A 14,293-nucleotide genomic window follows, 5' to 3' on the forward strand; every position below is an offset into this window, starting at 1 on the left:
ACTTGTCCACCCCTCCCCCACACCCCAGCACCAAGATTCCTGCAGTGTGCAGAGCATCAGCAATTCTGATGGGTTTTCATTTAACTTTTTCTTTATCACAATTACTTTGAAAACTATTAAGTGTAATTATTAATCATTAAGTAATTATTATCTGCTCTTATATTAATTTTCTGGTCATCGGGAGTGTCGCAAAGATTTAAGATCTTTGATTGTTAATAATATTTCCCAAGCACAAGGAGGTTTAATGCACCTCGATATATTCCCCCCTGCCTGGATGAGGCAGGGAGGGCCCCCCCCCAGGCCGCCCTGGCAGGGTTGCTCCCCCACGCATGTGTCCTGGGCCCCAGGCGTGACCCAGCCCTCCCAAGCTCCCCTTAGGGCCCCCGAACACCTGGACAGGAGAGTGGCCCACTCCTGGTGTCCATGCCCACCCCACACCCGCCAGCCTCTCTGAGGCCCTGGCACCAAGGCCAACCAGGAGGGTGCCCATCACAGGTCAGGTGCCACTGAGGGCCTTGCTGTCCCAGGTCAGCTCCAGGCCTGTGTGTCCCCGCAGGCCTCACTGACCACTCAGCCCCACCACCATCCAGTGTCCCCAGGAACTCTGGCTGCAGCCCTGTGACCAGCAGACCAGGGAGGAGCCACCAGCAGCCCCTCTCTCGCTGTGTGTCGGCTCTGAGGGCAGGACAGTGGTGCTGGGGATCCCAGCGGGGACAGAGCTGGCACTGTGCGGCAACAGTATGTGACACCAGTGACCTAGAACCACAGTGAGTGCGAGCTCCCCGCTTACTTCACGCTGTTCTCAGCAAGTTGACACAGTGAGGCCGCTGGCTAATGCTGGTCCACGGCCCCTCCTGCTGCCCTTCGTGGGCATCTTCCCACCCTGCCCTCATGGCCTGCTGCATAGAGGGCACTGTGTCACCCCATCTCACATGAGCAAACCGAGCTCAGAGGCAGGAGACTGGTCCAGCTCTGGCTCTCTCGCCCAGGGCCACCTCTGCCCAGAGCCCGGCCCCTTGGCTCCCCAAGCACTGGCTGGGGTCTGAAGGGGAGGACAGCTGGGCATCTGGTCCAGGCCTCCTTTGCCCTGGGGAGGCCAGCCTGTGTGACGTAGGTGTGGACGGACAGAAGGACTAGCAGTTCCTCTGCCCCCATGTGGCCAAAGACAGAATGTGGGTCAGTGTTGAGACAGGAGGGGGCACTGGGAGTGTCCTTGGGCTGGGGTCCCCCAAAGCCCGAGTCCTTCAAGATCTGCCAAGCCTGCCTCCCTCCCTCTCCACATGTCCCCCACAGACAGCCACATCCAACCTCCCCTCAGGTGTGATCAGAACCGCATAAAGGTGCCTGTGCTGGAGTGATTAGTGCCGACTGATGGAGGCTTGAACCCACGATCGGCTTGTCAACACGGTGCTGTGACAGTGGTGCTGACGGCACAGGCACAGTGATCGCAGTCATGGTGGAAGTGACGGTGGTGGTGGAGTTGGTGTTGGTGGAGGTGGTGTTGGTGGGGGTGGGGTTGGAGGTGGTGTTGGTGGGGGTGGGGTTGGAGGTGGTGTTGATGATGGTGGTGGTGGTGATGGTTGTGGTGGTGGTGGAGGTGTTGGTGGTGGTGGAGGTGGTGGTGGTGGTTATGGTGGTGGTTGTGGTTGTATTGGTGGTAGTGGTGGTGGTGGAGGTGTTGGTGGTGGTGGTTGTGGTGTTGGTATTGGTGGTGTTGGTGGTTGTGGTGGTTGTGTTGGTGGTGGTGGTGGTGGAGGTGATGGTAGTGATGGTGGTGGTAGTGGTGGTGGTGGAGGTGATGGTGGTTGTAGTGGTGGTGGTTGTGGTATTGTTGGTAGTGGTGGTGGTGGTGGTGGTGGAGGTGATGGTGGTTGTAGTGGTGGAGGTGAGGATGGAGGTGATGGTGGAGGAGGTGATGGTGGCAGCTGTGGAGGTAGAGGTGATGATAATGATGGTCATGTTCATGGCGACAGCAGTGGTAATGAAAACTGATTCTCCAGGACCCAGAGTTTCCCAGACAAACAATGTCTTGACCACTGTCCCCACCCCAGCCACTGGCCCCATCCTTGCCTGTGGGCTGTCCCTAGAGGCAGCAGGTAAGAGAGCCTAGACCAGACCTGACAGCACAGTGGTATATCTTGAGCTGACAGACAACATTTAATCTTAGTTAAAAATAAATAAGTTCAATTATTGGAAAGGAAAAAAATAACCTAGTATTTACTGCAAGTGAATCAAAGGTGATTACTCTGGGAAAAGTCCTTTTTGGATTCTGGGCACCGCCCCCCCTGCTGTCAGGGTCACCACTGGCAGGTAGGGCCACCTTGTGGGCCTGGTGGGAGGGAGCCCAGACTACCCACCCCACAGGCTGGGGCCTCCTTCCAGCCCCCTCCCTGGTGTGACTGGCTGGGCCAGCCTTGCCTCCCCTCCCTGGCCCCTGGTTGGGTGAGGTCACCTCCCCAGAACTGGCACCAGGATCTGCTGAGATTAGGGGACCTGGCAGTGACCCCAGCCCCGACCACAGGCAGCGTGGGTGATGAGCTGCTGTAATTAGCGTGAAACTTGCCGCCTTTGCCAGGGAGGACAATCTCACCTCAGAAACACACGTAGGAAGCAAGTTCAATTTCACCCGAGGGGCCATAAAACCCTTTTCCAATCACCTGGAGCTGTTGGCTGCCAGCACCATTAATCCTGGGGCTGTTATTTAAAGTCAAGACATCACGGGGGAAAATCAAGCCCAAACCCCACAAGGAGCCACTTCTGTTCCCACAGAGACCCTGGGAGACAGACGAGTCCCGCCCAGGGGCTGGGCGGGGAGTGGGCGTCCTCGGCAGCCCTAGGATCACTTCGTCTTGCTGCGGGCTGGCAGGGTCCCAGATGGGCCCATCTTGGGTGGAAGACTGAGGCCAGCAGCCCAGCCCCACTCTGCCCACCTGCCCGCAGCAGACACCATCCTTCTCCCGGTCCTCAAACCAGCGAACGCCCGGCCCGATCCTCCCCTCCAGATTCCTATCATCCCACAGACTTCCTTTAAAAATCGTTTCCTTGATTACTGAGGGTAACAGTGAAAACACGTAATTGAATCTCCAAGAAATTACCATTTTTATAACTTGCGCCCAGTTCCTGAGATAAATGAACGTCTCCCTGTATGGCGGGCGGCTCATGGCACATCAGCAAGGGGTGATCCTGCCCTTTATCACTGACGTGGGGCCTTCTTAGGAAGAATGTCTCACGCTGCCTCCCGGGAGGCGCCTGGGCTCCACCGCACCGTCTGGAGTGGGCCACGGTCGGCTCGGGAGGTGTGTGGGCGGTGGGTTCCTCTGCTTGGAAGCTGTGGGTGGTTGGTAGGGGACCGGAGTCGGAGAGGGTTGAGGGAAGGGCAGCAGAGAGCAGGCCTGACAACAAGGGAGGGGGGTTACCCACCTGCCCCTTCCTGTTGACCAAAGCTGACCCCAGCAGCTAACTGCCCACTGGGCTGCGCTGGGCACCCAAGGGTCCTGGGGCATCTCAGGGTCAGTGCCAGAAGGGAGGGCGGAGTAGGTGACAAGTGTTCGAATGGTCAGTAAGTTTGTGAGCTGGTTAGCTGGTGGGTTTGGTGGTCACAGTTGGCTGGTGGGTGCAGAAACGTGCCTCTTGCTGGTTGGGTGGGTGGGTGGCCTTTTGGGTAGTGGGGAAGCTGAGGTGCCCAGACAAGAGACTGAGTTAGCTACAAGTGTTGGCCGCTGTGCTCAGCTGAACCACCTTCAGACAAAGGACCTAACAGTGAGACTATTCACAAGAGAAAGCTGGGGGGTGGGTTCTGGTCTCTGCTCTGTAGGGAGGGGAGGGGGAAGGCCCCAAATCAGTTTCCACTGTGGATGTCTGGGCGGACTCTGGCCAAAGGCTACAAGCTGGGGTTGCCAGGGGCCTGGAATACTGGCTCTGGAGGTCCGACCTTCCCCTGAAGCTGAGCCCTCTGGAGGAGCCCTGGAGGGGACCGGATGGGCAGCCAGGGAGGATGATGGAAGCCCCGTGCAGGTGGGTGGATGGGATGACTGCACCCCACAACTATGCGCCTGCCTCCTTTCCATCCCCCACCGGCTCCCCCCATCCCCACCTCTGTGGCCCTGCAGCCCAGGCTCAACTGGAGGCTCTGGTGGTATGGTCGGTGTTGAAGCCCCAAGGTCAGGTGCACAGTGTGACTTCGGTCCACTTCCCAGCTGTGTGTCCTGGGCCAGGCCAAGGGAGGCTCTGATACTCCCTCATCACATCTCCCCATTCATGCAGGAATTGTAGTTAAAGGGACAGCCTGCCTGGGAAGGAAGCCAGGCTCAGGCCCCAAAAGCCCAGGGTTGAGAGAGCCTGTGTCCCCTCCAGCCTGTATCCCCCAACCCAGGAACCCCCAACTCATGCCCCAGTCCTGACCCACTTCCCTCCAACTTCTGAGGCCCACCCGCAGAGCCCAGACAGCCAACTTCACCACCCCAGCAATTGGTCCCGCACCCCAAAACCCCATCTCACCAGGACAGAGCCCAGACCCCTGGCCTGGCTCCAAGAGTAGGGTGGCTGCCCAGGGGACTGAAGGCCTTAGAAAGGGCTGGGCCCCCCCAGGGCTGAGGCACGGAAGCCTTGGGGGTCCAGTCCCAAGTCCGGAGAGCCTGCACTGAGAACCCATCCAAGGCCCTGTCCCCAGCACGCAAGCAAACGTCCAGTGTGTCCACCTTGATGATCTTGTGGGAGGCAGAGATGGTTCCAGGCCTCTTCTCTGTGCCAGCACCACGTGGTCACCCCAAAACAGTGGCTGTGCCCTGCTGCCCGGCCAGCCCGTCACCCCAGGGCAAGGCTTGGGGCGGCATCTCTGGACACAGAGCATCAGCGTCCCCCATCCCCACACCACCGCCACTGCTGCCTTGGGGGCTGAGGCAACAATTGGTAGTGGGGGCTCTTTCTCCCCAACCCCTCTGCCTCCTTCCTTGTCCCCCTGCACAGCTTCCCAGACACCCTGGAGACCATGCAGGTGACCACAACCTGCCCCTGCCGCCCTAAGGGTGCCAGACACCCCAGCCTGCCCCCTGCAGATGGGCTCTCACCTCCCAGCGCCTGAGCCACGTTCTAGCCAAGGCCTCACAGTCTTGAACCTGGGACCCCCCTCACCAACTCTGGCTGCCCACTGACAACCAGGCATCATGTGGCCAGCCCAGGGCTGCTAGCAAGGGTTGGGGGTGGTGTTCCCACACTGGGGAAGGCTCCCCCCCATTCTGGGAGCCCAGACCCTGGGCACGGAGCAGGCAAGGGGCCGGAAGGAGTGGGGGGTGAGTCCCAGGGTCATTTATTTCAGTGTGAACAGTGAGATGGAACCAGCAGGAGGCATTCAGACCCCCACAGAACTGCAGATCCAAGTGGGGAGGGGGTTTCTCCCCCAGCACTGCCAGAAGCTTAGGCCTCAGTGGAACCACCCGTGGCTCCTCCTCAGCCCAGGGCTGCCCCTGACCTGGGTTTGGGGTTCCCCAAAGCCTGCAGCCTGTCTGCAGCGTTCTGGCGCCATCTAGTGGTGGATCCTGGGACCTACACAGAGCCAGCCGGGAGAGGATGGAGCATCCTTCAGAGGGAGGGAGCACCTCCCACCGAGGTCTCCGTCCCTCACCTTACCCCCAGTCTCACTCAACCCCTTTGGGCCCATTGCCTGGACTCAGGGATGGACCCAGTAGCTCACGGCCCAGCAAGAGCTGGCTAGGGGCAGAGGGTGGAGAGCGGGGTGGGCAGATGTCCTGGATTCTGGCCGTGGTATGGACTTGGTGAGGTGAGTCCAGCATTGACCGTCAGGTGCTCTGGCCATGCTGGCTTCCTGGGCACCACTGTCGGGCTAGCAGGGGCAGATGGGCATGGGGGTATCGAAAAGGGGGTGAACCTAGCTGGGTGAGACCCTCTTGGGGGGGATCTCTGGGCTTAGGCAGGGTAAGCACACCCAGTTCACCCACCCTGGGGTGCAGGAGGCCCTGCAGCCGCAGCACAGCCACCTCCCCAGGCTTCAGCCCTCAGCACCCTGGCTGATGGTAATTTATAGAGAGTATTTTCCTTGACATTATCTCATCTGATTTTTTTTTTTTTTCCTGCACCAATGATCCATGGGTCTGATCACTGATTGAACCAAAACACTCTTTCCTAATTTACAGATAAAAGTTAGGCTCATGGAGAGCATTGCCTTAGTTTGAAATAAATTTCTCATAAATTTTGCTTAAATCTGTAGTATCAGTTATTGATTTTCTGCTTGACAAAATAAGTGAACAAGTAACAAGCATTATTGCTGGAAAAAAATTTAAAGCTCCAATCATACCTAGATTCAGGCATAGTTTTCCAAAGTAACAGTTTCCATGGTTGTGATTTTATATTACACATATACGGTATCATAGATTTGTCAGAAAATTATTTGTAGATCTTATGATAAAAAACATTTTGACACTATCTCGTGGTGAATCTCAAATGTACAGTCTCCTCTGATTCTTAAATAGAAAATGTGAGCAGCAGCTGTCCAGAGAGTCACCGAGGGAGGGGAGACAAATGGCCTGCCAAGCCCATGCCCTGGGAGCTGCTCAGTCACAGCCTCTGAAATAGAACCACTGTGGGAGGACCCCATGGGCCCACCCCCAGCACCTCCTCTCACCTTCACCTTCACGCATTCCCAGGGCCCACCCCCAGCCTGTTTTCCATCCCGAAGGGCTTCCCCACAGGCTGGGGAGGGGAGGGAGCTGCCCAGCGCTCAGCTGCCTGTGACCACTCGCCTGCAGTGTGCCTGCGCTCTGGCCCTGGGCTGGGGCGGTCACTCCCCAGGCCACCCACCCTCATGCAGTCACACCCAGTGGACCTGTCCTCCTGGTTATGGGCCTAACCACCCCTTTGTGCCCCAAGAGGGCACAAGACCACCCTCAGAGCCCCATGGGTCCCAGCCTCAGGCCATCTGTGTCTGCTACAAACTCAGAGCACAGGAGAACTGGAAGGCCCTGGGAGAACCGCCAGGCCCTGGGAGGAGGTGAGATCCCAAGAGTGACCTGAAGCCCCAGAGAAGGGGGTGATCCCCAGCCTGGGGCTGCTCCAGGAAGCCTGCAGGGCCTGAGGGTCTGAGGGCTGGAGGGGGGTTCTGGACCAGGGCCCTGGTTAGAGGATACACAGATGGGACTCCTCCTGAGGGGCTGTGGCTGGTCCAGGGACCCCAAGTTCCAGGTCTGTTTCCCAGCTTTAGAAATAAGCGTGGGGCCTTGAATGTCGAGGCCACGGTGAGTCCTGGCAGGAGCAGGAAGGGCGCGGGCCTCCACACCTCCTCTCCCTCCGAAGCCCAACCCCTGCTCACAGGCTCAGGCTCCCTGAGGCTATTGGGCGTCATGGCAACTTGGGCAGGAAGCGGCTGCCACGGCAACTGGTGTCCAGGGAGGTGCACACTGCATGACAAGGAGGGCCTTGGCCTGGCTCTTTCCAGGACGCACTTGAGCCTCGCTTCCCGCCATGGCAAGGAAATCTGACGATGCAGACTCTCCCCGACCCCATCCTGGAGCCCTGACTCAATTCAGACCCTCACCCCAATCAACAAGGATTTGCAGGGTGCCCCACATACATTACCTTACCTGTCCCCATTTGTGGAAATGCCACCAAAGCTGAGGTTCCCTCTGAGAGCCCCCCACCCTCTGGGCCATTCTCAAGCTCAGGGGCACTTCACAAGGACCACAGGGAGGGTGTGAGGAAGGTTTCAGGGTGTTGGGTTCTTCAGGGCTGGGCTGTGAGCCACCAGCAAACTTCCCAGATGGGGCGCAGCCAGGGTAAAGGTTGCATCCAGGAACATGGGGTTCCAGGCCGGGACACGGTGGGTGGGGCCGAGGCTCCTGTGTCATGGGGTGTCCCAAGCACCCCCTCCTGCACCCCGCCTGGGTGCCCTGCCTGGCTCCTGAGACTTGAGGCCTCGGCTAGCAGTTCCCGGGTTGCAGCCACTGTCCTTGCTGTTATTACAGGGGGTCCCCAGTCTCCATGAGGAGATCCCCTCTCCCCATTTAACGTTCCCAGGCACCTGCTGGCACCTGACAGGGCACCGCTCCCCGCCCCACCCCAGAGGCCCCCTCTTGCCCTGGTGGCTAAGCAGAGTCTGCTCAGGGGAGAGTTCAGGGGACCGCTGATGCCTGAGTGGGGCTCCAGGCCCATCTTTCCCAGCCCATCCCCAGCCAGAGCCTGTTGCTAATGCTTCACAGATGCAACCCTAGAAACAGAGTGACCTCCTGGGGCTGGGCCACCTGTGTCCAGGTAGACACAGCCTGTGAGCTGTGCATGCCCCCTCCTCTGTGGGTGGCCCCCGTCCAGCAGCCCCTGTAGTGTATCTGTCCTACAAAGAGGACAGGAGTGAGACCATCAGCAGATAAGGGATTTTGACAGACTTCTTCAGACAGGAAGCGGGAAGCGGGGGCTGACATAGCAGGACAGGGGCTGACATCACCTGGGTGTGGACGAGGCAGGGCATAAAAACTGGGCTGGCTAGGAGGCGGCTTGGGGTGGCCTCCAGCACGTGTGAGGGACGGCAGGTGACACGGGGACTGCCAGGCAAACTCCCCAAGCTGTCCCCTTCTCCAGATGTCTGCCCAGAGGCAGGAGGCCTTCCTTCCAGGGGACTGACTTTGGGACACCCCGGCTGCTAACGGGGAGAGGAACTCCTCAGCTCCATCCTGCCTCCCTATGCACAGGAGTAGAAAAGCCAGACATTTGAGGACAGGGACTAATAGGAAGTCCTACCAAACAGAAAAAAAGAACCACAAAGAGAAAAAGCAGGAAGCAAAAGTTCCCCTCCCTGCAAAATCCACGTTATCCCTAAAACAGAACAGGAAGCTCTGAAAAAAGAATAAGGGAACACAAAGAACAATGGAGATGTCTTGAAATTTTAAAGCACGATTGCAGCACGGCCTGCGGGTAGCAGCTCCAGGGACTGTGGAGCCCCTGAATTCCTGTGGGAAAATGCCCTCCGAGCTGACTCTGCCCAAACTCAGCCAACAAGCGTGAGGTCAGAGTAAGTTGCTTTCAGACTTGTGAGGTGTCTCATGATCTAGTCACAAGGGGCAGATGGCTCCCAATCTCAGAGGCTAAAACAAGCACAAGTCAGTCGGGCCTTGGCGACTTGGCCGGCCCCACGTGGTGGGTCTCTGTGGTCTCGCTGGGCTCTTCAACCCAGCTCCTGGCAGCTGGGGACCCGCTGGGATGACCAGAGCCCCCCTCCCCACAACCTGGTATCTGAGAGCAAGGTCGTGCCCCCCTCCCACCACAGAGGGTCCCCAGAGCAGCAAGACAGTCACAGCCCAACACACAAGCACTGTTCAGGTCTCTGCTGGTAAGACTCCACTGGCCCTAGCGAACCCCCAGGCTAGCCCAGAGCCCAGGGTCACATTGCAGAGGGCCAAGGACCCGGGGACAGGAGGGATTTGCGGCTGTTTCCACTACACAGGCACCCGGGTTTCCACTGACCCACCTTTCTGAGGACGCTGCTTGAGGATGTGCTTCCACAGAACAAGGGAGGGAACTGAGAAAGAGGAGGATGTGAGGCAGGGGCTCCAGGAGCAGCGGGGGTGCAGTGGGACAGATAGCACCACATGATGTTGTAGGAAGGGAGGAGAAACCATTGTGGGGCGGGGGCTGGATCTGTTTCCGCATGGGAGGCACACTCTGCTGTCACTGAAAAGACCCCTAAAGTGGTGAAGACCAGGCTGGACTCTGGTCCCATCACTGAATAGGCCATGGCCTCGGGCAAGTGTCTTCACGCCTCAGTCCCCCGCCTACAGGGAGAGGATAATAATAGTCCTTGCAGGACCATCGAATGTTCAATAAATGATTTTTTAAAAAAAACTTGGAGATACGTTAGGTGAAAAGGCCAGGCTGTAGGATGATCTCTTCTGTGTGAAGAGAGACCATGAGACGTGCGGCCACCTCCAGAAAGGTCTCAGCCACGGGGATCACAGGCTGGGGGCAGGGTCACACTGGACACTTCCTGTTGTTTGACTTTGTTCTAACCATGTGTCTGCATGATCTGCTGTACATTTTAAGAAAATAGTTGAGGTGGGGGTGGTGGGGACGATGCAGAGGGGGTGACCCCCTGAGGTTACTTGAGGAACAGGGACACGGTGGGAGGGGGCCCTGCCAGCCCTGCTCTGACCACCACCCCAGCCCATTATGACCTCCCTGGCCATGCCCAGGCCTTTGTGACAGGTGCCCCTGAGGCACCTGTGAGCCATGACACCCAGAGGGCCCTCAGACTTATGAGGTGTCTCATGATCTAGTCCCAAGGGGCAGATGGCTCACAGGGCCATCTGTAAGAGGGTGGCAGCTCAGGCCAGGCCAAAGCCTAGACCTGGGGTCAGGAAGGGGTCACAGGGAGGTATGGAGGGGCCGAAAACCCTGGGACCCCGTGGCCACTCCCACCCCCAGTGCCCCTAACCCCCAGCTTCGAGCAGCCATGGAGGATGCCTGGACCCACCCTGCCAGGAGTTTGTAAGGTGGCCCTGCATGGTGCCTCTCAGCTCCACCCACTCAGTGGAGTCTGCCAGGCCTTTCCCAGCCCCGGGGACAGGGGGTGGGGGGCCCAGGGTCAGTGACGAGGTACCTGGGAACTTTATCACAGCTGAAGAGGGAGAGATGCAGCGACAGAGGCCACGAGACCACCCGGCGGGGGCGAGACAAGGACAAGTAGAGACGGGGCTGGGGTGGGGCTGGCCCCTGCACTCAGGCCGCGAGCAGGGGACACCCACGCAGGGGGCGGGGCCCAGCTCAGGGCCCAGACCCTGCCCTTGCCCGCCCCTGACCCTGGGGGCAGGGACCCCGGCCTCGCCCAGGGCAGCCCCCTCCCAGCTCCAGAGTGTGCTCCTGGGGCCTGCAGAGCAGTCCTTTCTCCAGCTGGAGCAGGAGAACCAGAATCTGGTGAGTGCGCTCCCAGCCCTCCCAGGCCCCAAGCCCTCCACCACCGCCCCCTTTGACCTCCTGCCTGCGAAGTGGCTGTTCCCATCTCTCTGCCCCCACCCCCAGAAAAGGCAGAACCAGGACCTGCGGGAGAAGCTGGGGGCCCTCCTGGGGCCGGGGCAGCAGTTCCTGCCCTTGTGCCCGGAGCACTTGAGCTGCATGGCCCTGACCTGGGTGAGTGCGTGGCGGGGTGCGGCCCCCGTAGGACGATGGGAGGCTCTGGGGAGCTCCCTGCCACTCCATGCGCTACCCTCACCCCACTCCCAAGCAGTCCTTGACCACGGATGCTGCTGATGGCCTTGGGGCTGAGCTGGTGGCTCCTCTGCAGCCCCTTGAGCAGGCCAGCGCCCGGCCCCTGAAGGACAGGGCCCCTCTGCAGCTGCTGCAGCAGGAGCTGTGCCGGGGGAAAGAGTCCTTCGTGCAGCAGTCCCAGGTGGGCCCCGGAGGCCGGCGGCGTGCGGGGAGGAAGGAGCTGACCACCCGCCAGCCCTCCCTCTGCCCACACTGTGCCTTCCCCCAGAACGAGCTGCAGCAGATCCGACTGTCCTTTGAGAGGAAGAAGATGGCCATCACCGAGGTGCCCACCTGCAAGGGTGGGAGGGGGCTCTGGGGCAGCCACCTGTGACGTGCATCCTGCATGGGTCCCGCTCCTTGGGGCGTGACCCAGTCTCCACCCTCCACCAGGTGTGGGACGGCGTGGCCGAAGTACACATGGCCCTGAACAACCAGGCCACCGGGCTCCTGGTAGGTTCCTAAAGGCAACACCCAGAGGATGAGGGGTCTGGGTGGGGGCAGTGGGGTTGGGGGACCAGCTTTACCCTCTCTGCCCCCCAGAAGCTCAAGAAGGACATCCGGGGGGTGCTGAACCAGATGGAGGACATCCAGCTGGAGATTCTGGGGTGATGTGCAGGGTTGGGAGCCAGCGGGGCCTGGCTGAGCCGGGATGGGGGTAGGTGTCCAGGTCAGGATGGGGTGGACCAATCCCTGACCCCTCCCCAATTCCCCTGCACCAGACCAGGTGGTGCCAGGCTGAGGTGGGGGGTACATGTGGCGCTGACTGTGCGCTGTCCCCCCCCACCCCCGCTAGGGAACGGGCCCAGTGCCGCAGCCGGGTCAGAAAGGAGCAGCAGATGGCGTGCATAGGGGTAAGTCCCCCACCCCACCGTCTCCCTGGAGGCCCTGCTTAGGGAGCTGGAGAGGATCCCTGTGACCAGAATCACCCTTGTCCTGAGGGAGAGCAGGAACTCGCTCTGACTCAGCCCCTCTCCCGCAGAAGGCGCGGCCTCAGCTGGGATGTTCCGAGGGCCTCAAAGGCCAGCTCTGGTAGGTGGCTGTCCGAGCTCAGGGGCAGAGCCCAGTCCCCAGGAACTGTCCCCTGGGTGCCCCCACCCCCTGACCACAGCCGTCCACAGGCTGCTGGCCCTGAGGTTGCTGCTGGGCGCCCTGCTAGCCTGCACCGCCGCCTACGTGTACATGGTGGACCCCGTGCCCTTCGAGGGGCTGGTGCCGCCCCTGCTGAGCCGCGCCACCGTCTGGAAGCTCCGGACCCTGCTGGGCCCCTTCTTGCGCCTTGAGGTGGACGACTTCCTGCCCTTCTAGGCCGGAGGCCCAACAGCCCCAGCGAGGAGGAAGCAAGGCGGCTGGTGTGGCCCAGGGTGCCCAGCGGCCGTGCCAGCCCCCACCCATGGCACTGCCATGCACCGGTCCCAGCCCAGAGCCTTGGAGGAGGGTGGAGGCGGGGTCTGTCCTGAGGGCTGGGCCTGCGACTGGACATATAGTAGTGACACAAGGCCTGTGCACTTGTTTCCATGGAAATGGGGGCGGGGCACAGGAGGCTTTGCCGCCTTCTGAGGCGGATCTTGCAGTGAGGGTCCCTGCCTGGTCCCTAGGGTCCCACTTGCAGTGGCGCCCCTGCCTCGTCCCCCAAGCCCCATCCGCTGCCAGGGCAGCCTCTCCACAGGACGCCCCCAGACCGCCCTGGCCACCAGAAGGGCTCTGAGCAGAGGGTGTGCAGAAGGGGCTCCACTGAAAGTGAGACCCTCAGGCCTCATCCCTGGGACTGGCGGACCTCGGAGATCAGGGACCCTTCACATAAGCCTGCGGCTCTGCTGTCGCTTCACATAAGCCACGTCCCTGTCTGGCTGACCACCCCCCTTCCCAAACCACCCAGCCACCACCCGTCCCCCGGCTCCTGTTCCCTCCCCACCCCAGGGTCCCTGTCCAGTCCCGCCTCCTGGCGCTTCCCAGAGGCTTGGAGGACAGGGGGACCACGCTGGTGGACAGAGTCATGGAGGTAAACACCAAAAATTTTATTTAGTGCATTAAACTGGGGCGGGGCAATACCTTTTAGAACAATAGAGAATAGCTTTGTGGCTGCTCACCCCCAAGTGGGAGAAACAGAGCTGCTGCCCAGGCAGAGGGGACGGCCAGGGCCCAGCCCTGCCCCTGCGAGCGTCCAGGCCCAGCCGGCTGGGGGCTGCAAGGCTGGGGGTGGCAGGGCCCTCTGAGCTCGCCAGGTGCAACATCTCAGAGTGAAGGAGTGAAGACCACCGGGCAGGGCCGGTGAGCTGGGGTCTCCTCCAGCTGGCAGCTCCAGGAGCTTAAGGCATCTGTTCATGTGCTGGGTGCAGGGAGCGGGGAGTATAGCGACCTGCAGGGGCGACCTGAGACCCCCACCCAGCCCAACCCACAGAGGCCGGGGCTCCCTGGGAGGAAGTGGCGTGTAAAGTGCTTGGTCAGGCAGGGGGATCAGGTGATGGTGACACCCGGGAAGGCTGTGCTGGTCCCAGCAGCTCCAGGGCCCCCACCTAGGGTTTCGAACCCTCTGCAGCAGGTGGGGACTTCCTGAGCTGGGAGGGCACAGGGTCACGGGCCCTGGTGGGCTCGGGGTCAGTCAAGGTGCAGCTGGTGGAGAGGGGACGCCCAGCCCACACCCTAGGGTCCGCGGCAGCCTGGCCTCTTGGGCCCCGGAGTCTTCTACTTGGTGTCCCGCTCGGGCCCTGAGAGGCTGGGGAAGAGGCTGGAGGCGGCCAAGTGTAGACGGCACACGGCCCCCCGGGGGGGCGCCCCAGTGGCCGGGCTCCAGGGGACCCGCAGTGACGGGCGGTCCACCGGGAGGCCGAGGTGGCACAGGTGCAGGCCGGGGGGCACCCTGGGCTGGCCACGCCGCCCCCATCCACGGCTGCAGGTACCGATCCGCCCCCTGCGGGTTGCAGCGTCCCGTGAGAGAGAAGCAGAAAGGCGCAGGTCAGCAAGGGGCAGAGCTGCCCGGTTCAGGGTCTGAGGACCCACTGGCCTCCCACACATGGCCAGCCCCTGCCCCAGTCCCCCAGCCCCTGAAAAG

The 14,293-nt window shown here is 60.8% G+C and overlaps 1 protein-coding gene across 1 annotated transcript; it reads left to right on the plus strand.

Moving 5' to 3' along the window:
* Window positions 1-10,374: 10,374 nt before the first annotated feature.
* Window positions 10,375-12,549, plus strand: CCDC188 (coiled-coil domain containing 188; the record flags this gene model as incomplete). Its single annotated transcript, XM_082852630.1, is given in 10 exon segments — window positions 10,375-10,428; window positions 10,432-10,911; window positions 11,017-11,124; window positions 11,279-11,383; window positions 11,471-11,527; window positions 11,635-11,694; window positions 11,785-11,849; window positions 12,038-12,095; window positions 12,224-12,273; window positions 12,363-12,549. Coding segments are annotated over 10 exon segments (1,224 nt in total).
* Between the last annotated feature and the right edge of the window lie 1,744 nt (window positions 12,550-14,293).

The sequence above is a fragment of the Leucopleurus acutus genome (genome assembly GCF_964270905.1).
Source record: "Leucopleurus acutus genome assembly, chromosome: 13".
NCBI lineage: Eukaryota > Metazoa > Chordata > Mammalia > Artiodactyla > Delphinidae > Leucopleurus > Leucopleurus acutus.